We start from the raw sequence: 23,888 nt of genomic DNA, 5'->3' as shown, positions 1-23,888 counted from the left end.
CTTGCCCAGAAAAGTGTAATATTAAATGTTCGTGGAGAGGAAACTCAGGTCCATCAGGTACTATTTTTGCTCCCTGTCCTGGTTTCAGCTAGGACAGAGTTAATTTTCTTCCTAGTAGCTGGTATAGTGCTGTGTTTTGGATTTAGTAGGAAAATAATGTTGATAACACACCGACGTTTTTAGTTGTAGCTAAGTAGTGTTTATACTAAGTCAAGGATTTTTCAGCTTCTCCTGCCCAGCCAGCAAGAAGGCTGGAGGGGCACAAGAAGTTGGGAGGGGACACCGCCAGGACAGCTGACCCAAACTGGCCAAAGGGATATTCCATACCATATGACATCATGCCCAGTATATAAACTGGGGGGAGTTAACTGGGAGGGGCGGATCGCGGCTCGGGAACTAACTGGGCATCGGTCAGCGGGTGGTGAGCAATTGCATTGTGCACCACTTGCTTTGTATAGTTTAATTCTTTTAGTATTACTATTGTCATATTATTATTATCATTATCATTGTTTTTCATTCCTTTCTGTCCTATTAAACTGTCTTTATCTCAACTCACGAGGTTTTTTTTTCCTGATTCTCTCCCCCATCCCAGGGGTGGGGGGGCAGTGAGCGAGCGGCTGCGTGGTGCTTAGCTGCCAGCTGGGGTTAAACCACGACACTCCCCTAATTTAACAGTGCTGAAGAGATGCTGCTTGGTGATGGCACATACGCCCTGCCCAGCATACTGAATCCTGTCTGCAACGCTGGGCAGGAATTTCTCACTGGACATGGGGGTTACAAGACATGGCAGTGTGAAAGGGTGATGCAGCTCAGGGGGTCTGGCATGCACAGAGCTAACAGATCCCATCAAAATAAATCAGTTCACAAATCCCACCACATACAAGCAAAAGCTTCTACATTTTGCTGCACTGAGTCCAGACCTTTGTCCTCTGATGAGGACAACCTCCTGGGCCAGAAGGTTTTCTATATGTTGAAAGAATAAGTCAACAACTTTTGCAGAGAGAACATTAATGACAGCCTGGAAGTTTGAATTTTGGAGGAAATGAGGAACTGGGCTGCTGGCCTCAGTTGTTCACCCTCCAGGGTCCTTTCCTTCCTTCCTGATACCCTCAGCCTCTTGCAAAGGTCCAATGCAAAAGGCCTGACAGATTGCGTGGGAAAAATCAGCGTCAGCTGGATCCCACACTACCAAATCTGTGTTAGTTGTATGGATTGCATGAGCCAATGTGCATCGGGCTAATTCCCTTGTGTGTCTCCTTTTCTCTCCTGTCCTGCAGGGAGCCTCTTCAAGCCTCGTGGTGAAGTTTGCAGATACAGACAAGGAGCGTACAATGAGACGCATGCAGCAAATGGCAGGACAAATGGGCATGTTCAACCCCATGGCCATCCAGTTTGGAGCGTATGGCGCCTATGCACAGGCAGTAAGTATAGACACTGGCTCTATGCATGTTCACAGGAACAGGGGTAGCACCTAGAATGGCACAAAGCACACGTGAGCAGAGGAACAACTGAGCAGAGGAGGAACCAGTGATTTCTCCATTAAACAGGTTAAATGATGGGAGCAAACTGAGCCATGCCATCTGGAGTAGGAGAGGACATCTTCCTCAGAAGTGCAATACCTGCTTCTAGCAGTAACTAAACCGTGGTCATGTGTGTATCCATGCAAGACACTTCCTGTGGGGTCTAAGTCGTTGCTGTCAAATGCAAATACAATTAGCATTTGAGTTTTGGATAAAATAGGCCCTGAATTCAGCTCATCCTAGTTCTCTATCCCACGTCAGCACCATCTGGCACTAGAGAAGGTTTGTGGCCCTCCTCTGCTAGAGGCCATGCAGACTGAGCTGAACGGGAGATGGCACTCTGCTCCTTTTGACCAGGCCCCTGCTGCTCCATGCATCTTTGTGGGTGTCTTTGGAGTGGTCGCTGGATAAAATGACAGCTGTTGATGGAAATGCTTTTAGGTTCATTAAAGCATGCTAGATAATACTAAAATGGACAAGCAGACATATGCACACATACATTCCTGGCTCCCCAAAACAGTATGATTTAAGCACACTGGGAAAACACATCAGCTATTTAAAGCACTGTTGCATTGTCTAACTTAAGGTATCCTACTTACATACCAAACCTGGACCCTGGGCCCCTTAGACAGTGTGACTGTACCAGGAGCTGGGCTCCTGACGTAGCCCTGAAACGGATGCCTCTGGCATAGCTACCTTTCCTTAGGCTACAATTAACAAGGACCTGCAAGACAAGATCAGGTTGATCTCTCTCTGCCAGATATTTCAGACAAAGGTAGAGGTGATCCCTCCAGCAGGCAGACACAATAATGCCCAGTGATGTTGGCTGCCTTCTCTGGAGCAGATGAAACAGGAACATTTGGAGGCAGTGACAGTGCATCTAGGTGCTTCATCCATTTGGTGGTAAAATGTAGCCCTCTTGTACTCTATGCTGGCTTTGCGTGCAGGAGGGAAGTGCCATTAATCCCACTTTTCCAGAGTAACATCTTCCTGAATGAGAGAAACCTTAGGTAATACAGGGCCAACTCAGGAATCACACTCCAGTGTACCTGTACACCCTCCAGCACACTGACCACAAGGCTCTACTTTCTTCCCTGCCTAGTTCCTTCTCATGCTTTGGCACCATGGACTTCCCATTACATCTGCATGTTCTTTTTTTAACTTGAGGGCCTAGAAATTTCTGTCCTCCACTGAGCGTCATGTGCCTCACTAAACACTTGGTACAACCCAGCCTACCTGTTGTATGGGCCATGTACAGTCACAAGGACATGCTGCAGAGCTCCATAGAAGTTCCCCCTCTCCTCCCAGATGCACCCCCTGGTGCTATTCTGGACTTTTTTTATTCTCTCCCTACTGGACAAATTCCATTTTTCCTTCCATTTTGCCCTCTTCATTTTCATTCCCAGTCAAAGAGAATCTTTGCCTCTTCCTTGGTCCCCTGCTCCCCTCCTCACACAACAGAAGAGCTGTCCCCTCCCGGCTGTGTTTAGCTATGTTTCTGGCCGGGGAAGGCTGCACAAAGAGGAAAAGGGACAGTAAATCACAGCTGAGCCCAGGCCAGTGGCCAGCAGCCTGGCAGGGGGATGCAGCATCTGTGCCGCCATGTACCAGAGGCATTAACAGGAGGCAACCCATGGGCAGCTGGGGACAAACATCTGCAGAGGTTATCAGGCAGAAGATGTGGCTCCACTGTTATGCTACAGGCATTGATCAGGCAGAAGAGAGGTGGTAAAGGCACCACTGTCCTGATGCTCTGGACCAAAAACTCTTCTTCGCTACATCATTTTTAATCTGGAGTAATTCTTCTAATTGCCATGATAATAGAGTCAGCCCAGGTTTATACTGATATAAAAGAGTATGAGGACTGTGCCTTTACACCACAAAAGTTCCCTCCATCTATTTCTCACCAGATAATATAGGACATTATGAGGGTAGGTGCTTGAGTGAAGATTTATCTCTGAAGAAAGAGTGAAAACAATTCCTGGGTCTGCTCCCGCTCCACTTGAAACCAATGAATATTTTTCCTGTTGATTTCTGTGAAAGCAGAATTGGACGCATCCTCTTTTTTTTCTGGTAAATATGCTAATAAGGGGGAAAGAATAAGTTTTAGATCTTGACCCATTGGACAAGCTGGTGACACCAATTACCCTGGGGACTTCAGAGCTGTCTAAATGATAGGATCACATTTCCATGTGGTGCCTGTACACCCAGAGCGTGCTCAGATGCTGTCTCTCAATCAGCCTCCCTAGCTGTGTCTCTCCCTATCTGCTTCACCTCACAGTCTCACACAAAAGGGAAGAAAAGGAGCACCGAGGCTGTGTGCCATTCCCTCCATCCCGATTAATCCACCTCGGACTGCTGGCTCTTAGATATCAGGGTGATTGGCACCTCGTAAATGCCAGCGGGAGACGGAGAGATCGATGGCGGAGAGGGAAAGGGGGGGACAGTTTTATTCAGCCCAAACTGAAGTTGAAGAGCTAAGGCAAGTCAAGAGGAGGGAAGGTGAAACAGTGAAAAATGCAAAGGCAGAACAGCGATGACAGCTGATGCCACTGCCACCAGCAACTCATGTGACCTTCTGTGAATCATTTGACCCCCCTGGTCTCATTTCTTCATGTACTAATAAAGCTTATGATCAGATTTATTTATTTTTCGTTCTCCCCCAGGGACACAGCTCTCTCTTGTGCTGTCTCTCCATGGATTCTCACACAGGGGTATGATGGTAACACAAGTTTAAGAAATACGTCAGTGCTTAGTAGTAAGGCCAGGACTAGCTTGAGTCACTAGGCGCTCTGATTTGTACTCGTCACCTGTCCTCCCAGCTATCCCACTGCAGTCCAAGCTTGACTAATGCCTCCATATAAGAGTTCACAAGCAGTCTCATGAGAGGTCCATAATCAACAGTTTCTAATGTTCCATCCCCATGGAGGAGGTTGTCAGGTCCCCTAGGCAGCAGTTGCTTGCTGAATTTCCCCCAGAGACGTATCATGCACATCACTGGGACTGCATTAGCTCTTGCAAAAAAGGTCTTCATGCATCAAGGTGGCCAGTGCAGCAGAAACCCACATGGTGCAGCTGTTTGAGAGATTAGTGGGCAGCCATGGATTTGCAAACCAAGCAGCACCACTGGGGAGAGGTGGTGAGGGTCTCAGTCCATCTGTGTTTCACTGATAGTCGTTAGTGTTGCCACCAGGACTGCTTTGGGTCCCAGCTCCTCTTTAAATTACCTCCTTTGCAGCTCAGCAAATGGCCATGTCACAGTTCACTCCCTGCTGCTGCCTGCTGCTGCCTGCCGCCAAGCCACTCAACCTCAGCTTAAGCAACTTTAACCTTGACAGCAGCGATGGCCACACATTGGCTAAGCAACTAGTCCTTGGGTTCAGCAGTGATATGACCTCAGCTCCAGAGGCAAAAAAATCAGGAAGCAAAGGGGGTTCTCCTCTGTGCGTGTGGTTTTTGCCTCCTCTCCTCATGTGTCACCTGCAAGCAGACCAGACAAAGCTTGGCAATAACTTTGTGTGCTGTTTCAGTGACATAGAAAGTCACATCAGACCCACCCCAGCTCTTTTGTATGCAACTCAAGGGAAGTCAGGTTTCATGGCTCCCTAAAGCTCCCAGATTGCCTATAATAATTTATTTCAGGTTTTTTTCTTTTCAGCAATATCTTCCCATATTCATTTATGTTCCCCTTTTATGGGGCAATTATTTATTTTAGTTCACGCATGTATAGGGCACCAGCCCTTTTTGTTGTCAGGTTACTGTGGCTCCACATGAGCTGCCTATCAGTAGCTGTTTCCACAGTCTTAGTCAAGGCCAGCTTCAGTTATAGATCTGAACTCAGCCTGGAGAGAAGGAGACTGATGCCAGGTGACACCACCTTTGATTTGGTGCCAGTCAAGAATGAACATGCAGGCACACACTCCAGCTCAGAGCAGCACAGCACACCTTAGACCCTGGTAAGCGGTGAGGTAGCCAAGCCCAAAATCATAAGCAGTAAAAATCAAACCAGACTATGAATGGTGGTAGTATAGTCCTGGCCCAAATAAGCAACAATGGCAAAAGTTCCTGCAGGTTTTCTTTCTATGAAGAAAGTGGCAAGAAGTTAGCGGCTGTCTCATGCCACTGCTGCCCCACCATGCAGAAATGGAAACGTGCACAGACCGAAAAGGGTTGGGAAGATGGGAAAATGCAGAAGAGCAAAGCAAGAACAAAGGAAGGAGACTTGGAAAGTGACAGATACTGTATAAATTATTTAATTTTTAAATTATTTAAAACAAGATCAAAGTCAAAAATCAACTTTGCATAAAAAAATGGGGTGGGAGTGTTAACCATGATCTCCTGGCCAAATTCCAGCCATGGGACTGATTGCATCCTGCAGCAGGGGACAGGCATAGAGTTAGTAAGTAAAAACAGACAGATGGGGACAGGGGTAACATAGGCAATGGTAACATTTGCTCTCCGGCCTGGAGCAAGTCCTTTCCTGTCAGTAAATCCCAGCTCCCCTCACTCTGAAAACGTACAAATGACTGCAGCTCCTGAACTGCAGACAATAACTGCAACAAATATGGACACATCCAGCACAGCAAAGCTCTCAGTTATCATCATAAGTGGTCACCTTGGGAAGCTAGGGCAGTAGTAACTACCATGCTGACCGTAAAAGCGTAGGTGCTCCTCTCTGCCTCCCTGTCCCAGCTCCTGTGGAGATGAAAGGATATTTCTGCTAAATGATCTGAGGTAGTAAATACTACCTGTTATGCAAATCACTTGTTTTGATCCGTTCCAGAAGAGGTAGCTATTTTGAAGCCATAATACTTTGAAGCAGGGCTAATACCATATTTCTGATTGTCAGCTCCCTAGTAATTCAGAACTAATGAACACTCAGATTTGCACTGTATATTTTTTTTTTTTTTAGGTTTTGGGGTTTTTTTTTCACAGTACTCAGGAAGTTAGAAATCCAAACCGTTGTGTATCAGGCTTTGGAAAGACCCATGAATCCAGGTGTTGCACATTTGTTTAGTTTTTTTAAATCTTAATTAAATTTAAATTTTATTTTCAAAGCAGAAATTTCTGTTTCCAAGAAGACATTAAAAAATGTCTGAAGGACCATTCTGATTTTTTTCAGAATATCTTCTGTTTGTTTGGAGGCTTGGGAGATATTTTTGGTTTTATTTCCCAATGACCAGTTACGTAAAACAGGCGTGAATTCGTCAGGTCTGTGATTTTACCAAATATGAGTCCTCTTACTGCTTGATCTTACTGATTGATCACTTTACTTACCTCTTCCTATTACAGGGATACCATGAGGATTAATTAGCTAAGTGTTTGTATAGATCGTTAGATGTGGGAAGTGTGGGATGCTGTTATTACTTTTTATTATTACTGAATGAAGACTACAAAAAGTCAAACAAAACACCATGTGATTCAGAGACAAGGATAGAAAATAACACTGAAAAAAATGAGAAGGTCATCATATCAATCAGATTGAGCCTTCTCCAAGGGCAATGATCATGCTATTTCAAAAAAGAGCACATCAGAAATAATCCTTCTCTCTCCTCCTCCTTCAGTTTCACATGTATTTCCTTTGGGGGCTGGGGAAGGCAGGCTGTAGCATCCTTGTCCTATTTCTAGCAGGAGTTTTTGGCCTTAAGTCACTTCATCTCTCCATGCACCTGTTCCTCCTGTAAGAAAAGGATAATATTTCCTTTCCTTGAGTGCAGTTGCATGATCCTGCCGTCTAACAGCCACCTGATGACAGAGGCGGCCATCCCATTCCCAATCCCACCTCTGGCCACATATCCTCACCCCATGCCACTACACTGACAACGCAGGGAGCCACTTCTGGGAGGAAAACCGGCAGTAAGCGCCACATTTCTGTGCTGTATGGTTAACACGCTGCTGGTATTGTTTCTGACCGGGTGCTTGGCAGCATCAGGCGTGCATCTATCCTGGTGCAAAGGTAGCGGCAAGACGTGGAGAGGGAGATGTGCATTGGCAAACTCTTGCTTTGGTTCAGGTGTGCTGCAAAACTACATCCTTCACTGTTTTTTTTTTCTTAATCTCCCATGCTAGGATAGGCTAGATAAGCCTGCGGAGGTGCCTATCCATCCATTGATGACAGAGCTGGCTGAAGTTTAGCTACCTATACTTGAGGTAGCAAAAAAGTGTGTGAGATGAATCCTTCCATCTCTCACTGTTGACCAACCATCACTACCACCCCTCCCCATGCTTTGAATGACCTTACCAGTTCTCAAGCCTTGGGATGGGGACTGCAGGCTCTTAGCTCTTGAGGTGCTGTCCATGGCCTTGAACCAGTTTGGTAGCATTTCCTGGTCTCCTCAGAAGATAAATATTTGAGCAATAATAATGGCCAGGTTGGAGGAAAGAGGGAACGAATCTATAAAATCATTTGGGAAAAAGCTCTAAATGCTGAGGCAAAGATCATGCCAAGGAAGTAAGAGAAGCAAAAGGAAATACGTCCTTTCAGCTGAGAAAGGGAAAAGCTCCTCTCTGTCCCCTTGGATCAGTCTGAGATAATAAGGCTGCCTTTCTGATTAGTGCTCTGTGGCCCCAGCCCAGGCAGGGAAAATCTGCATTTCAAATGGCATATTTTAAAGTACACAATACCCAGGGGCCCTGCTGCTATTGATTTGCCTCTGGTGGGGTCACTGCCTCACTTTCTACAGCTTTATTAACTGGGATCATACACTGGGCCTCTTTCAGAGTGGATGGGACGTTTGTCTTTGGGGGGGAGCTGGGGAAGGAGTGGGCTGACTTTTATTTGATCTCACTTGGGAATGCCCTGGAGGTTTTTATCAGGGAGACTGGTGACCCTTACAGGACTTGCCCTCCTTTTGTAAAGTACCCTGGAGCCACCCTGGGGGGAAGGAGGTAGGTCTATGCCATCAGCTTCTTTCAAGGTGATTAAGTTCCTGTCCTCCCACCCCCACGATGCTGTTGCACTCAGCTGGGCTGTGACCATCAGCTGCTGACCTGAGAGGGATGAGCATAAATGGGAAACATGACAGCAGAAGGGTGGCAGGAGTGTTGCCAAGGGCTGTGATGTCCAGACATGGTTGGAGTCCACTCTCTAGCCAAGGAAGCAAAGCCAGTTAGCCGGGGTACATGGCTGTGTCAGGTATGGATGCCATACTCCTTCCAGCTCTGGAGGAAACCCTGGTTTACCCCACAGGCTGGCTCTGAAGGCTGCAGTAAGGTGTACATCCTCTGGGTCATGAGGTACAGGGACCCAGCTCGTTTCACCATACCGGGGGGGGGGTCCAGGTATCCAGGGCATCTTGGGGATCCTCAGAGCACTGAGCATAACAGAAATGGGGTGATGGCACCCTGCAGGATGCCTGCTGTAGCAGAAGCAACTGAACCTAGTTTCCCAAATCAAAGGTTAGGGCCTTAATTACTACCTTATTTTTACTGCATTAGCTTTTTAACCCTAAGCTAAATTTAACCTCTTTGCTCCTCAAGCTCCTAACTTAGTCTCTGTGGGAGCATGGCCAGGTTTAACCAAATGTTTCACTGAAAGCCTCCAGGCTTTAGGCTACAGACCCTGCACCTTCAGCACTAATCAGCAGATTAGGATCATCTTCTCACAAGGAGAGAGAAAAATACCTTCTTCTTTCTGAAGATGTGACAGAAATGCATAAATTACATTATTGCAAAAAGGGGCATGCATGTAGCCAAGGTATAGTCTACAAATGCATCTTCCAGTGCAAATTTATAAGCCCTCTGAATACACAAGAAGCCACACACTCAGGTTACCCGGTTTGCAAACTAGGAGGAGCACCTGCCATTGTGGAGTTAACACTGAAGAGCTTAGAGACATCCATAAGCAGGAGAAGAAGTTGCATAAGCCATAAATAATGTCACAAGTGATTGCCTAGCTCTGCTGAGTGCAAACTGGAGATTGTCTTTGGAGTAACACAATCATTTGTACTACCATTGGCAACGTGGTATCTTTTAGATAGAGCCTTGTTTCTCTTGCAGCACAGGTTAAACAAACAAAAAAAGGATTAACACTTTTCTTTTAAATGGTTGGGAACCAAATTCTAAAAATATGCGCTGAGGGCCAAGTAAGGGATGGGAATGATTTCATCTGTGTTGGTACGTGCAGCTGAACTGATCACCTGGGGCTCCACATACAGTCAATAGGGAGAAACAAAGATGCAATTCATCTGTCCACAGACATTCAGGTACCGAAGGGAGAGATGAATCTTGGCTTAGATTCCTCTGCCTGTTATCACATCAACCGTAATAGGTGACCAGCTCAGAGGAAACCCCATCTGTTTACTGAATCTGACAATGGGAAATGCCAAAAACATAGTCCCCTGCCTGCCCTAGAAGGTCTCTGGTACAAATAGCAGGCTGTTATCTGCCAGCCAGACTGACCATGGACACACATGACCAACCACACGTCACTCCGTGTTTTGGGGTAGGTTGGTTCATGCAGTTCTGGTCAGCTTTGGAGGAGCACAGAGAAAATTCAGCAAAGGCCAGAGTGGGACTGTTCCCAGCCCTTGCAACTGCATCCATCTCAGAGAGATGCTACTTTGATCAGCAGCACTAAACAGGTCCTATAGGCACAGATCTTGGCCATCATTTCTGCAACCAGCAAGTTATATCCTCAGCTGTCCGCAGGTAAAGATACCCAGCACAGAAAATGAGATATGGGTCAGCATACCCAGTGCTGGAGTCAATCCAGTGTTGAAGATGGATGGATTCCCCCTTCCTCATTCACTTCATTGGCATACTTACTGAAATCACCTGCTCAGTGCCTCCTCTGGAGAATAAACTCAAACGATGCCTAGAAACAAATATACTCCTTAAAGGGGAATCAGCATTGTGCTATAATAGAAAAGATTGTCTAATCACTCCATCAGTAATTAAAAAGAAGAGGTTATCAATAATTAAAATGTGAAAGTGTCTTATGCAGGGTATAATAAAAAAGGGTAATTAAAAATCAAAGGGAAAGCCACCACCTTGCCACCAATCTGCATTAGGCTCCAAAAAAATAATAGTACTCAACTCTAGCATGGCACTTTTCATCTGTAAATCTGAAGGCACCCCTACATGGGGAGGCAGGTATCTTGTGCCCCATTTTATTGCTGGAGAAACCAAGGGAAGTTTACACAACTTGTGCACAGTTATACTGCAGGTCAGTGGCAGAGCATCCTTTACTTTTGTCTCTTCACAGATAGTGACAACAAAAGTTTCAGCACTTGAATGAGCGCGGCAATTTCAAGGATTTGTTTTAGTGTGTATGAACAGCTAATTTAGCTGATATTTCAGTATTAAACCAAACAATAGGGAACAGACTATCCATTGCCATGACTTTTGAGGTCTCTTTAATGCTGAGAAGCATGTCCTGTGTCCTTAAACAACAGCATCAGAGTGTAATTTCCTGATGGGAGAGTGAAATCACAGAGAGCAGCAAAACAGTGGTACTCATTCTGGAGACAGCAAAGACATGAGTCACTGCTAAAATCACTACAGAAAAACAGTTTCCTTCTCCACTATTATCATCAAGTCACGCATTACTAGAGGCTGGGGAATAAACAGAATGAGGTTTTGCTCATCTTCTTTCCCCCCCCCCAGTTTCTCTAAGCATCCACCACCGGTCACTAGTAGTGGTTGAATATGGATTCAGACATACCTTGTCTGGCTCTTCGTACAGCTCCAGGGAAGGAGACAAGAGGCAGCTTGATCCAAACTGTCTTCTCCTTCACACCAGGAGCATTTTACAAGCTCAGTGCAAACATACTGTACAAATGAACTGCACCAACTGTGTGCTAAGCTCAGAGTGTAAAATAATGATAGCAAAGTCCGGTTTTAATGTAAGAAGCATTTCCAGCATGCATAACCATTCACTACCCTTCTGCTCCAAAATTCTTAACCCCAAATACCTGAAAATATATCCCGGGTTCCTTGTTTCTGCCTTTTGTATGTGCCTTAAAAGAAGCAGTATTTTGATCACTTTCTGGAAAAAAAAATAAAATTAAGGAAGTCATCCCAGATCAAATCTACAGGGAAGGGATTTTTCCCACTACATAGTATTACTCTTGCTAAAGTAGGTGAGCTCCCTTCTCTTGTATAGCTCTTCCAGGAGTCTCTGCTTGGTTGTATTTGGAAATAGGTGCTGTAATCTGGTTAGAAGGTTTTGCTCAGTGCCCACCAGAGGCCTCCCAGCAGCATAAGAAAAAATGATTTTTGTCACTGACAGATTAAAACAAATCAGTTTATCCCCAAAGAACTAGCTAAGTTAAGGGATCCCCTCTCCCTACCACTCCACATACACTGGTCTCCCATCAGTAGCCACCAGAGCTTTGCTACAAGCAACATAAGCCATGAAACTTCTCTGCTCAAGAACGTATAAAGTCTTTCCTCTGCCTTTCTCATCAGGGAAGGGCCAGGGAGTCAGAGGGCTGAGTCCAACTCTTGGGAGACCTCCACATTGGGGAACACATGGGGGGGGTGGGGACCATAAAGACCCAAGACAAAATGATGCACTTTGCCTCTGGCCCCTATAGCGAGAAGCAAGACGAAGGCTGGGGGGTACCACAGGCATGGTGAGCTGATATTTCAAAACAGAGGGATGCCTCACACCCTCACCGGGTTCCCATCCTGGTGCCGGTGCCACGGGCTGCCCTGCCGGTGACCGCGTGATATTTTTTCCCCTGCTCTCTTTGTTCCAGCTGATGCAGCAGCAAGCTGCGATCATGGCATCGGTGGCGCAGGGCGGCTACCTGAACCCCATGGCAGCCTTTGCCGCAGCCCAGATGCAGCAGATGGCGGCTCTGAACATGAACGGCCTGGCGGCCGCCCCCATAACACCAGCCTCAGGTAATGGGCCGAGGGCGAGGGTGGAGAGGGCAAAGGGCAGGAAAATCTGGCCACATCCCAGGGGAGACCTGGAAGGACATGTTAGCTGACAGATTCTCCCTCAGTTGGTGTTTACTGAAATGCTGGTCTTGCTGGTGAAGGCCACCAGAAGTGAGGAGGGGAACAGACAAGGTCCTTTTGTGGTCTGGGAGAGGGGAAAAGGGGCAGAGAAAGGCTGTTACTCCCTCTGCCAGGGGTGGGGCCAGCTGGGGATCAGCATCTGTATAATGAAATAGTTGTAAGGGCAAAGTTAAAGGGCTCACCAGCAGTGCGCTGTTTGTCTAGCTGTGTCCCTCGCTGAGTGGCACTCGCTGGTGGGTGAGGAGAGCAAGAGGGCTGAGACCCACCAGAGCTGGGATGCAATGGGCTTGTTGGGGAGGAAGGAGGGTGCTGGCAGTGAAGGCACTGGAAAGGGCTCTCGGCCATGACCCTTCCCTCTCAGCTTTATCCCTTACACAATTTTCCTTTAGCTCTGAGCATCTTCCAAATGGTACAAAACATCCTCCAGTGACCTACACTGGTGCATATAGATGCCCAAGGGAGGGGGGGTTTCAGTGCTGGTACTGTCACAGCCAGGCTGGTCCAAAGACAAACAAAATAAGGTTCGTGGTGAGATGCACTATCATTAATGAGATGAGCTATGTCTCTGGGACACATAAGCCTTTTCGCTACTGTGAAATAGGACAGGAGGTACTCAGGGAAGACCTCTGGTGTGACTTGGAATGCAAGTATTTGGTGGGAGGGTTTTCTGGCTATTGGAGCAGAAACAGGTAGACAGTAAAGGGCTGCCAGGATCTGGCTAAGCTGTAAGGGATCACAAGAATCACATGATTCAGGATGCAGATAATTAAGCTGGGTTGAAACAGGACTGGCTTTCCTGGGGCTTGAAAGACATGGAAATCATTTGGGCAGGAACAGGTCAAGGAATCAGCAGGGCTGGTAGACATGCAGTGGCATGTGGCCTAATGTGGGGAAGTAGGGCAGCAGGGAAAGTGGGGCCAAACTGCGAGAGTAAAGAAGTGAGAATTTGGAGAGCTTTGCAATATACTACTGACTCTGGTAAGGGAGCAGAGGACTCAAGGGTGCATCTTCAGAGGATAATTCCTAAGGCAGAGTTTGGGATAGAAGGGTCCTGGGGTGACACCGGTTGTTCCTTTGAGAGGCACTGGGGATGGGACTGTGTTCAGAAAGACATGCCATACCAATGCCCTTGTGTGAGCCTTGAAGTGTCGAGCTGGCCTGGAGGACATCACCTTGACAAGGGTTTGGGGTGAGACATGGCAGGGGGGGTGGGTGGGTGTGAGCTATGCCTGAGCCAGCTGTGGTGCAGGCAGTGCTGGGCAGAGTAGCATCTGGGACTACTGCAAAGCAGAGTATTAAGAGAGGTGTCGTGGTTTAAGCCCAGCCAGCAACTAAGCACTACGCGGCCACTCGCTCTCCCCCCCCCCGCTGGGATGGGGAGGAGAATTGGAAGAAAAAGGTAAAACCTCATGGGTTGAGATAAGGACAGTTTAATAGGACAACACAAGGAGAGAAGAAGTAATAATAACAATAGTACTAATAAAAGAATTTATAAAGCGAGTGATGCACAATGCAATTGCTCACCACCCGGAACCCGATGCTCAGCCCATTCCCGAGCCACGGTCCCTCCTCCTCTCCCCGGACAGCTCCCCCAGTTATATACTGAGCATGACATCATACGGTATAGAATATTCCCTTGGATAGTTCGGGTCAGCTGTCCTGGCTGTGCCCCCTCCCAACTTCTTCTGAAAATTAACTCTATCCCAGCCGAATCCCAGACAAGAGGAAAGGGGCAGCTACATTGCCAAATAAGGAGAGGTCTGCACCAGCCCTGGAGCAGGAAAGGGCATCTGACAAAGCAGCCAGGAAAGCTGCCTCATGGCTGAGAAACAGTGGATGGCAGGGAGATAAGGCACCGCAGCAGCGCAGGCTTGGGGGACGTTCCTAATAAATCAAGTTTTGCTACCCTCTGTATGCCAAAGAAAACCTCCCTGTTCACACAGAACTTAGCAGCTCTTTGCAATCTGTAGCTGGGAAAAATGTCAGCAGCTACTGGATCAGATAGATACCTATCTTTTCCTTTGCTTGTATTAGACTATGGGGGGAAGGGAGAGAAAGACAGATCTCATTCCACACAAAGTTATGGAGAACCAAGGAAAAGCGCTTGACTCAAAAATCTTATACCACACATTTCGAAATATATGATTACACAACGATAAATGTATAAAAAACAAGTCCATGGAGCTACTGCAAATCCAAATAGAAAAGTGTCATTATATGTACAGCCTTTAAACCCACTGCTGGAAAGATTATCATATTTGCATTAGCTATATTTGTTGTCTGTTGGTGAGAGCAGAGAGACTGTCAAAAAAAGACTGCCTGGAATTCAAATGGTCTCAGGGCCTAGAAAGCTGAATCCAGGCAGTGGTTTGTGATGGCCTGTCGTGGTTTAACCCCAGCCAGCAACTCAGCACCACGCAGCTGCTTCCCCCTCCCCTTCCCAGTGGGGTGAGGAGGAGGAAAGGGAAAAAAAAGTAAAACTCATGGGTTGAGATAAGAACAGTTTAATAACTAAAGTAAAATATAATACTAACAATAGTAATAATGAAATATAATAATAATAATAGTAATGAAAAGGAATATAACAAAAAAAGAAGGGGGGGGGGAAGAAAAAACCCCAGTGATGCACAATGCAATTGCTCACCACCCGCTGACCGATGCCCAGTTAGTTCCTGAGCCACAATCCATGCCTCCTGGCCAACTCCCCCCTGTTTATATACTGGGCATGACGTTCCATGGTATGGAATACCCCTTTGGCTAGTTCAAGGTCAGCTGCCCTGGCTCTGCTCCCTCCCAGCTTCTTGCACACCTGCTTGCTGGCAGAGCATGGGAAACTGAAAAGTCCTTGGCTTAAGATAAGCGCTACTTAGCAACAACTAAAACATCAGGGTGTTATCAACATCATTCTCACACTAAATCCAAAACCCAGCACTGTACCAGCTACTAAGAAGAGAGTTAACTCTGTCCCAGCCGAAACCAGGACATGGCCCTACCACAAAAGAACTCTTTTGCATAAAAGTCTTGAGAATGAACGAGTTCTGTGACATAGGTGTGTAAATGCAGTACAACAGCCAAATTCTGTGCCTTCTGTGATATCCAGCACATGAAAAATATCCCAACCCTTCTTCTGTGTAAGCTCTGCTCCTCTTCTGATGTTCCTTTTGGGGACTGTTAAACTCTTATTGTCAGAATACAGGAGAGGAAAGCTCATGTTTTTTACATGCTTTCCAGAACATCCATGACTGGTCATTAGTGAAAATAAGATGCTGGTTTAGATGATCCTTGATCTCTTTCATGGTGGCAGATTTTGTACTCTCCTTATGACATATTTTCAATTATGGAACCTATGTACTTTGGCATTATAGCAGATTTAGCTTGAATAGATAGCTTCCTTCATGAAAAACGTCTGTAAATGGGTGGAAATGTCCATTGACAGTTATTCCTTGGGTGAAATTTTTAAACTTTGAAATGACTCCTTATATTACTACACCACTCACAAAGCTTGTGATAAGACGCATAGAAAATATTTCACATAATGTCTGAGCAAGCAAGCCTACAACACTACCAGTGATTTCTGAGTAGCCAGGAGATATCTGAAGCCTAACGTGAATTCTCCTGCTGGCTTTTGTTAGCATTCAGAAAGCCAAATGGAAAATGATCATTCTGCTTCATAGCAGGATTTCCAGTCATTGAAGTATATCTTTGTTCTGACTTGGAATGAAAAATGAAACATTTCAAAGTTCTCTGAAAAATAAGCATTAGAAAAAGTGTTTGGAACATTAAAAAAACCTGTTTTGATATTTCCTAAGCAAAAGAAAAATTGCGCTAGAAAAAGGACACTGGTAACCCAGAAGTCCTAGAAGCTTTGGAGACATTGGCTGAGCACAGTGCATCTCTTCAGGTCTCTTGGGTTCTCACCTCCCTGTCAGTCTAAACCTGCTTCTCCTGTGCTCCTAATCCAGCTGGTTTTCTGTGCATCCCGCCTCTAGGAGAGTGGGTTCCTCAGGACATGGCCACGAATTCATTCATGCTCATGACTTCTCACGGGACCTGGGAAATTAAAGAGTTTTGGATCCAGGAAAAACTAACACACTAGAGACAGGATCCATCTCATCTGGCTTTAACCATACAAACGTTAGATATCTAGTTAAAACTAGTCACCTCGTTTGCCTGCAGTCAATGGAGAGCAGTAGCCAGTCCCAGTGGGTAATTCAGACTATAAAAACTTTATGCTGTCTGCTGGCATTTTGATGGTTCCCCATCAAGAGTCAGGTTTATTTCACACAACAGTCTGTAATTGCAAGGCAATTAAATTGACAGCTCTGAACGTTTGGTTCAACTTTTGCATTTCTCCTGTCATTAGTATAATCTGGGTGAAAAGTTAGTCTGCAGTGGGTCTACCACTGTTAACTGCACAGGGGGGCTAGAAATGAAATTTCATTTAGGCTTCCTTCTCTTCTCCCTCCCTCCATGTTGTAACCCTGTACCTGGTGTAGCTGCAGCAAGATATCTCAAACCAGGGATGAAATCCACAACTGTCATGCATCACCACCATTTGTTCTCTGCGGTGGCATTATGCCAGTTTTACTCCAACTACAGATCTGACCTCTCCAGAGGGGGCTCTTTATAAGAAGAAAATTAAAGACTTGCAATGAATATGCCTAAACTGCCTTAGACATGCACAAAATAGCAAGCACAAATCCCTTGCTGCAATTTTAGAAAAAATTACTTAGATTGTCTATGCAAATAAAGGAGAGATCCAGAAAAGCAACTGAAATTTTAACTAGCCTTTGTGATTTGCAGATTTGCAAGCCAATGGCATATGCTAAGAGCATTGCCTTTGGACTTCTGTTGCCACCGCTGCCCCCCTGTACCTCCACAGAAGACATTTTTAAAGACCAACATCATTTAAATAAGGAAAGGGGAAGCATGATCTTGTCTGCTCAGGGTATAAGAAAAGAGCTGAAATATTGCCTTTTCTTTGGGCTATTCAAATCAGAACATATTAAAAGATCTCATGCATCTGTATTGGCTTTCTTAAAGCACCAACACAGATTTAAGCAGTCTTTAAAGTGTGTTCTTGCACTAAGCCATCATGGAATGCTGCTGTGCTGAAGAAAATTTCTGCAATTGGTTTAAAAATGGTTCTTTCAATCTGTAGTATGCCCTGACACAGATATTGCTGAAGATAGATTAACTTCCCACCCACAGCAGGCAAGAGAAAAATACAATTTCTTTCTTATTGAAAACTCATTTTTGGTCCCCAGAAACATCCTGCATATGTAGCAAGAAGCACAGACTGCCCAGTCATTTTAAACATACATAGCAGAGCACAATGAGGTAGCAGAGGGATTTAATTCTCCCCTCAGATATTTAGCAATGCTCTACCAGTGGATGATGGGATCCCACCCAAAACATAAAGATTAAATTGTTCTTCTGAAATAGCAACATTACAGTTCTCTGCAGGATGCATCTGGGAAGAAGGGGCGCAGTATGATTTCATGAAAGAAACAAATCTAGCTCAAATTTTGCCCCTGTTGACTGAGAGATCTCTGCTAAAACCCTACAAAGTCAAGTTTGGGCCAAACAATGACACTAAAAAAAGTATCAGTGGCTGACTTTAGGCTACAAATCAACTTGCCAAACCTTTTAAGGATCCCTTGTGCTGGGGAAGCTCAGAATGAGTTTGCACATGAAATGTGTATTCATGAGACAGTGCGGACAGAGTAGTCTTGTTTCGTGGTTTAACCCCAGCCGGCAACTAAGCACCACGCAGCCGCTCGCTCACTCCCCCCACCCAGTGGGATGGGGGAGAGAATCAAAAAAAAAACCTCGTGGGTTGAGATAAAGACAGTTTAATAGGACAGAAAGGAAGGAAAAATAATGATAATGATAATAATAATAATAATATGGCAATAGTAATACTAAAAGAATTAAACTATACAAAACAAGTGGTGCACAATGAAATTGCTCACCACTCGTTGACTGATGCCCAGTTAGTTCCCGAGCAGCGATCTGCCCCTCCCGGCCAACTCCCCCCCAATTTATATACTGGGCATGATGTCATATGGTATGGAATATCCCTTTGGCCAGTTTGGGTCAGCTGTCCTGGCCGTGTCCCCTCCCAGCTTCTTGTGCCCCCTCCAGCCTTCTTGCTGGCAGGGCAGGAGAAGCTGAAAAATCCTTGACTTAGTATAAACACTACTTAGCAACAACTAAAACATCAGTGTGTTATCAACATTATTTTCCTACTAAATCCAAAACACAGCACTATACCAGCTCCTAGGAAGAAAATTAACTCTATCCCAGCCAAAACCAGGACATCTTGGAAATTGGTTGGCTCACAAAGCTGACATCTCCAAAGAGAAACTGCTGTAGAAAGGTGGGACTAAGAATTTGCTTCTAGTGCTAAATGATATCTAGGAAAGAAATGTCTGCTTATTTAGCAATTTAAACACATAATACTCCAGGGTGAAAGTTGAGGAGGAAGGGTGATATTTCTATAGTCTTCTATTGTTTGATATTAGCTGTGGATCTAGTCTACAGACCATGATCACCAAGCAAAAGTTTCATTCTGTTGCAGAAAGTTTTGCAAGCCTTTCTTAAGTGCTTTTAAGTTGCTAGAGGAACAATGGCAAGTAGTCCCTTTCTTTGCACAACAGCTTGGGAGATTTTTCATTTCTTGGATTATCAGAAGACTTCTGAGTGATGGTCAGTAGTTTTCTCCATGTAGTTATTGCTTCCAGTACTCACCGGCTCTGATTTGTGTGTCCTCCCCACTTGCAGGTGGAAGCACGCCTCCTGGCATAACTGCACCAGCTGTGCCTAGCATCCCATCTCCAATTGGGGTGAATGGTTTCACTGGCCTCCCGCCGCAGGCTAATGGGCAGCCCGCCGCAGAAGCCGTGTTTGCTAATGGCATCCACCCTTACCCAGGTAAGCCAGACCAATGCTGTTCCCACAACCTGCTCCTTCAGTCTTAGGGAGATTGTCCACATCCACAGGCTTTGTCTAGCATGAGCCACCTCAGAAGGATTATACCCCACACCATCAGGGCTCACTGTATCATTGATGTAGTTAGGTCTTACCCAGCTACAGTTGTTATACTTTTAAATCTGGATGATAGACATCAAGGGCATGTTGGAGGTGGAAAATTTTTATGCTGAAGAATTGAGTGCTCATCTGCTGCATGCCAGGATGACTTGTCTGGTGAATACAATCAGGACAACCACCATGTTTTGCTTTAGCTAAAATTTGATCTGAGGCCTGACCAGTTCATGGTGGCAGATCTCACAGTGGTACTCCCCAGGTTGTTGCTCCTGGGAAGCCTTGAAGGATCTGTGCTAAGCCTGTTTGCGTCCCCTAGCACCCACCATTGGTATGTCCTGCTGGGATTCCTTTGCAGCCTCTGGGAGGAAGAGTCCAGAGGGTCCACATGGCTGCTGACCCAAATTGCTCCATGCCTCAGAGCATGTGCATAGGCAGCTGCTGGCCTCTAAAGCACTCACTTCATCCAAACCGTGTTGCCTTGCCAGGCCTGGAGACTGAAGCTCCTTTAATATAGCCACAGAACAGGCTCAGCTTCACCTTTTTGTGGCAGACCACCAGAGACCTGCTGCTGGGATTCATACACTGTGACTAGCTCAAAAGACACCAGCGCTGAAGGGGTGATTTGCAAGCCCTGGCAGTCAGGAATGAATGAGGGAGGTTAAAGGATACATACCTACCTCTATACCTAGTTACAGCTCAGAAAATGTCACTGAAAAAAGCCACTCTGTGAATGCAGCAAAGGAAAGCCCAGAAATACCAAGAGTATTAAAAATAATTGTCATCTTCCCCATTGTAAACATTTAGATATGAGTTCAACTTTAAGCAGAATTGAAATCAAGTGGCTTACTGGGCTAAAACTTAAGCATGTATATATATTTTTGTAGCAGCTTAGAGGGATGGAGAGCTCTTGGAGGCTTACGGAGGTATCAGAAGATTGGAGGGAGCCCTTAGTATGCTCAGTGAGGTCAACCACAGCAGCAAGAAAGCACCCTGTCTTTAAGGTTATATAAATATAGCCGTCTGTTCAACAATCCATCGATCTAAGTATCTACCTGTTTGCCGTTCTATCATCTCTCTGTTTATTCATCCATTTCTTTGTCTATCTTTTTTCTGGTTTATCTAGCTCCTTTTAGCTAATCTTCCATGATGCATTACTGCAGATAGCAGAGAAAAGATGATCTTTCTAGATGAAGCTTAATGACTTGAACTTTTGTTACTATGTCCAAATACCCCATAATTAAAGCAAGCTTTCAGTTAGGTATTTCATCCATGATTATATAAAAGTCAATGGCCTTAATCTGATTCTCTCTGAGTTTCGGAGAGACTTGCTCAGCCAGCAATTCACACTAAGTCCCTGCACAAACACCAACAGCCTAACACACTGAAAGGTGACAGTCAACCTTGCTCCTCTTTGCTGTAGGCAGAGAGGCTCCTTTCTGGCAGTAAAGCTGATATACAAATAGTCTGCTTTGTGTAAAGTTTGGCTTTATCTCGGTGTGTCTTTAGTGGTCTTTCCTGGTTGTCAGCTTCCCCATAACTTAGTGACATCTTAAGTTATAGCAGAGGTGTAAACGGAACAGTGGCAGGCAAACCCTCACCTCTCATTTTACTTCTGCCTGTCCCCACTAGCAATGAAACCATGAAAGCAAGATCCTTTGTAGCAGTTTGGGTGTAGGACACGTCATGTGTTTGCTCTGTCTTAGTCTCTTCCTTTCCATGAGCATTTATGCATTCTCCAAAACTATACTCCTTGCCACAGGCTTTATTGAGGCCTGCAGCTTAGCAGCATTAAAAAAAAAGGATTAGACATTTATGAGTATTAAGAACATCCACATTCACATTAGACTGGATAAAAATGTAGAAAGGACACAAACCTTCATGCTTTATGATATAAGCCAGCCAATAATTGCTTGGGGTTAGAAAGAAATTTTCATCACTGAGCAGATTATTCCATCATTGTCCGTTATGGGATTTTTTGCAATTTCCTCTGTAGCGTCTGTTACTTGCACTGCCCTATGGTTCTGCATGTCTGCGTTTCTAAATGCAATGGTAAAAATAAAATATTAAAGCTGAGCATGCAATTACACTAACATTATAGAGAAGAATATGCCAGTCCCCATCCAAAGTCAGCATCTTCCAAACAACTTACTTTTATGGTATATCTCTCATTCTGAAAGTGGCCAAGAGTGCTGCAGTATTATGTACATAACCATCGTCTTGCTATGGTTATGACATATATTGTTTAAAGCCTGAATTTTGCTCTCAGATACTCTTTCATACTCCACAAAAAACTCAGATGTGGGGGGGTCACACCATTATACCCTGTAGCAGAACGTGCTTTGTTGCCCAAAAATAGCAAAACAGGACAATCAAAATCTGTAGAGGCATGGCATCCACATCATTCAGACCCAAATAAATCCCATTAATTAGCAGTTTGTCTACACATCCACCTTTGTGTCTAGCTGTAATTTTGATATTTCATCTAAAGGACTCCAGAACTCTACAGTCTTTACACTATAAAAACAGGTCCATATCATGTAATTGTATTTGCTTTGTATTTTCACTCTTTTTTTTCCTGTCTTCACCTGTGCTCTTTTTTTTAAGATTCCCTTTGTCTGGAGCAGGGACACACAGAGTAGCATTTGAGTCAGACTACTGGACCATCCATGGTTTTGGTGCAAAGGCAAGACTAGGTTGAACGTCCCTACTTACCAGGTGTCTGATCGTAGCCCCAGTCCCTGCAGGAATTCACTTTTTCTGTGGGTCTGGCTAGGCTATGGATCCATGCAGTAGCACTAGAAAACCGTTCCTTGCAGGTATACTCTTTGCAAGCCATGCTCTCACATTCTCCAAGCTCGGCCAGTACATAATACCTCACAGTGCACTTTTTGGCATGGACAGAAGCACAAGGGAGTAAATATTTCCCCTTCCACTAGTCTGAGCCCCTTTGGAGATTTGGCCTTTTTGTGTATTAATGACTGTCCTTTAGTCTTTCAGCTTGCAGAGCTATTGAACATGGCAATATGTCACAACATATAGTGGGGACAAAGAGCATAATCTCTTGTGCCATGATCTTGTGAGTCATGTTGCATCAGCGCAAGAGCATTTGCCATTACCACATTAGCCATAGTAACAGGGATTGTGCTCTTCTAGCAAAGCTTCTTAGCCACCCAGAGCCCAGTGCCTCTCTTGTAACAGTGGAGACCATCTGCACTCTGCTCTCCGGTAGCAGGTCCTGCCCTACTGGATTGCATTGTGAGGGACTGGACAAAATGCTCAATGCAAAAAATAAAGCCTCCTTGGGAAGAGAAGGGGAGGGAGAGATGAGAAAATTGGGAGAGCAAAGGGCAGCAAATGAGAGAGAGGGGAATGGTTGTCAAAGGATCAGCAACTAGAAATGAGGGAACTGGAAGGAGGCACAGAGCAGAGCACCCAGAAAAGAGTGAGCATTGCTCTGTGGTCTTCTGCCCAGTGATGTGCCCAGGAAGAGGCAGAAATACACCCAATAGCATCCAAGCGCTCCCAAACAAGCTTCTTCCTCCTGGGCCAAGGGATATCCAGCTTGACCAGTGCCAGGGCTTGATCCAGTGGTATGGCAGCTTTGTGGAACTTCAGATGAGGAATGTTTTCCAGGATGCTGAGTTCTTCAGCACATTTGGTCTGGGCTTGGGTTACTGAGGAAAACAAAAGCAAAGTTCCCTCGGTTATTCATAGTTCATTATAAACGTGTCACTTCATTTACTATTCTCAGGCACACAGTGATTCTGTTTCTGACTGCCCACCACTGCCAGGACTAGCTCTCTCTCCTCTCTGCAGACACCGCAGAGGTCCCCCACTCCCCTTTGGTTACACTGTGGGTCTGGGCTAGCAAGAGAGCAAGCTCCACTTCATACCCTCTTTGGAGTCCAACCCTCTCCAGTGAGGACTAGCTGTCAGCACAAATGGGCAGCCAAGTCTTTATGCCCACATGTTTCCAAGCCACCGCTGAGATTAGCAGTAAAGTTGTCCGCACGGGTGAATTCCTGTGCTGTAGAAAGTCATGTCTTAGGAACTGAACCAAGACCATCAATTCATTTTCCTTGGCTCAACAAAAAGCTATCAGGCAGTAACCAATTTCACCCATTGCCAGCAGAGACAGGATTCAGACTCCATCTGTAATTATTATAATTACACAAGCTAATTTTGTAGGGGAGGAGTTGCCGGCATGCTAATATGACAGTCATCTATTAGCTTGTCAATTAGCTAGCAGCGCTGCTGATGGGCAGGCTGCTGCTCCAGACCATTCGGTCCCAGGATCAGTCCCGATCAGGACAGACACCATCCAGTGGCATTGGGCAAGATAAGGTC

General features: G+C 45.4%; 1 protein-coding gene across 1 annotated transcript in view; it reads left to right on the top strand.

Moving 5' to 3' along the window:
• Nucleotides 1–23,888, top strand: part of LOC127029119 (CUGBP Elav-like family member 4) — a gene marked incomplete at its 5' end in the record, with an annotated part of 74,084 nt that overhangs the window by 17,288 nt on the left and 32,908 nt on the right. Inside the window, 3 exon segments of the mRNA XM_050914765.1 lie at nucleotides 1,278–1,421; nucleotides 12,224–12,371; nucleotides 19,278–19,427. Coding sequence (XP_050770722.1) covers nucleotides 1,278–1,421; nucleotides 12,224–12,371; nucleotides 19,278–19,427 — 442 coding nt within the window.

Source organism: Gymnogyps californianus, unplaced genomic scaffold (assembly GCF_018139145.2).
Source record: "Gymnogyps californianus isolate 813 unplaced genomic scaffold, ASM1813914v2 HiC_scaffold_79, whole genome shotgun sequence".
NCBI classification, from domain to species: domain Eukaryota; kingdom Metazoa; phylum Chordata; class Aves; order Accipitriformes; family Cathartidae; genus Gymnogyps; species Gymnogyps californianus.
This window is presented reverse-complemented; position numbering and strand designations above follow the sequence as displayed.